We start from the raw sequence: 2,500 nt of genomic DNA, 5'->3' as shown, positions 1-2,500 counted from the left end.
TGCACTTTTGGATGACGTTGTTTAGGTGTTGTGATTGGTAGTTATGATGATGGAAATTCTATACACACACATACACATATTTTTTTTTCTTCTTCTTCTGTATTGTATATTCTCTGCTTATGTATGAATACGTGTTTTTTTAAAATTAATGAATGTTTATTTGGGTTATCTTCGTGTTGTATTAAATATTCGTAGTTTGTGTTTAGATAGTGGTGTTTTTTTTGCTTGTTACGTGACGCGGGGCATTATATTCTCGATGCTATTTATATAAAAAAAAAATGATCTTGCTTCCTGTTGCCTTTAGGTGAAAGTTCAATTAATTTTAAATGCATGTGAAGAATATGATGAATTGACTAGAAACAAAATAAGTCAGAAAATAAAGTGAATGTCTTGCCATGTCTTGCAATGTTGTTTTGCTTGTTTGTTTGTTTGTTTTACTGAGGATAATATATAAATAAATCGGTACAAACACAAAACGATGCATTCAGTTCATTTCCCGATGGTGTTGTTAATCTCTCTCTCTCTCTCTCTCTCTCTCTCTCTCTCTCTCTCTCTCTCTCTCTCTCTCTCTCTCTCTCTCTCTCTCTCTCTCTCTCTCTCTCTCTCTCTCTCTCTCTCTCTCTCTCTCTCTCTCTCTCTCTCTTTCTCTCTATCTATTTATCTGTCTATTTATCAATCTATCTATCTATCTATCTCTCTTCTTTCTCTCCCTCTTTCCTCTTACTTTCCTCTTACTTTCCTCTTACTTTCCCCTCTCTCTTTCTCTCTTCTTTCTTTCTTTCTTTCTTTCTCTCTTTCTTCACCATTTTTTTTTTTTTTTTTTTTTTTTTTTTTTTGCCGATGGCTTAACCTGAAGGCCAGGGCATATCAGAAGACCTTCGTTGCTGCCACGTATTAAGTTTCTCGGTCACCGCAGGCCAGAGGGATTTCGCTTGTGTAACACGGTTGGCGCGCCTTCAGTCATTAGGAGTTGGTGTTGTGTGCTTTGCAAGGGAGTGTCGATGATTATTTTTTATTTTTTGTTGTTATTTATTTAATTTGTTATTATTTGTATTATTATTATTATTATTGTTGTTATTACTATTTTGGTGAGTTGTTCGGTCGTTTTTTGTTTGTGTGTTTTTGTTGTATTTCTTTTTTAGTTTGTTTGTCTACTCTTTTGTTCTGTCGTTTGTCTTTTTTTTCATTCGGTGTGTTTTTTTCTGTTTTTCTTTGTTTCTCTTTCTGTGTCTTTGCTCTTCTTTTTTCTCTCTTTCTCTCCCTCTCTCCCTCCCTCCCTCTCTCTCCCCCTCCCCTTCCCCTTCCCCCTCTCCCTCCCTTTCCCTCCCTCCCTCCCCCTCTCCCTCCCTCCCCCTCCCTCCCCCCCACCTCCATTCAGACCCCCCCCCCAACTCCCTCCCACCTAACCTCCCCGTTTTTTTTCCTCAGCTCCAGGAGGCGGTGGTGAGCATGAAGGGCACGCTGACGGAGGCCGTGGCGCGTCTCAGCTCGGTGGTGGAGGACCCGTCGATGACCCGGGAGGTGCAGGAGACCAGGCAGCGGTGTGACGACAACACGGCTGAAGTCCTGAAGTTGGTGTTGTCGCTGAAGTCCGACATCACGACCTTGCAGTGAGTGAGAGAGAGAGAGGAGAGTCCTGTTCGTGGGGCTGGTCGGACTTAGGGTGATCAGCCAGTTCTCTACTCGAATGTTTATATATGTATCCCCGTGTATATTTTTTGTGTTCATATATTTTCACATATATAGGTAGATAAATGGACAGTCAGTCAGTCAGTCAGTCAGATATTCAGTCAGTCAGTCAGTCAGTCAGACATTCAGTCAGACATTCAGTCAGTCAGTCAGTCAGTCAGTCAGTCAGTCAGTCAGTCAGTCAGTCAGTCAGTCAGTCAGACAGACATTCAGTCAGACAGACATTCAGTCAGTCAGACATTCAGTCAGTCAGTCAGTCAGATATTCAGTCAGACATCAGTCAGTCAAACATTCAGTCAGTCAGTCAGACATTCAGTCAGTCAGTCAGACATTCAGTCAGTCAGTCAGTTAGTCAGTCAGTGAGTCAGATATTCAGTCAGTCAGTCAGTCAGACATTCAGTCAGTCAGATATTTAGTCAGTCAGACATTGTCAGTCAGTCAGATATTCAGTCAGACATTCAGTCAGTCAGTCAGACATTCAGTCAGTCAGTCAGTCAGTCAGACATTCAGTCAGTCAGACATTCAGTCAGACATCAGTCAGTCAGACATTCAGTCAGTCAGACCTCTTTCCTCTTACTTTCCTCTTACTTTCCTCTTACTTTCCTCTTACTTTCCTCTTACTTTCCTCTTACTTTCCTCTTACTTTCCTCTTACTTTCCTCTTACTTTCCTCTTACTTTCCTCTTACTTTCCTCTTACTTTCCTCTTACTTTCCTCTTACTTTCCTCTTACTTTCCTCTTACTTTCCTCTTACTTTCCTCTTACTTTCCTCTTACTTTCCTCTTACTTTCCTCTTACTTTCCTCTTACTTT

General features: G+C 41.1%; 1 protein-coding gene across 1 annotated transcript in view; it reads left to right on the top strand.

Moving 5' to 3' along the window:
* Positions 1-2,500, top strand: part of LOC125032859 — a 104,361-nt gene that overhangs the window by 81,563 nt on the left and 20,298 nt on the right. Inside the window, exon 4 of the mRNA XM_047624244.1 lies at positions 1,429-1,611. Within this exon, the coding sequence (XP_047480200.1) occupies positions 1,429-1,611 (183 nt within the window). The remainder of the gene's footprint in view (positions 1-1,428; positions 1,612-2,500) is intronic.

Source organism: Penaeus chinensis, chromosome 15, assembly GCF_019202785.1.
Source record: "Penaeus chinensis breed Huanghai No. 1 chromosome 15, ASM1920278v2, whole genome shotgun sequence".
Taxonomy (NCBI): domain Eukaryota; kingdom Metazoa; phylum Arthropoda; class Malacostraca; order Decapoda; family Penaeidae; genus Penaeus; species Penaeus chinensis.
This window is presented reverse-complemented; position numbering and strand designations above follow the sequence as displayed.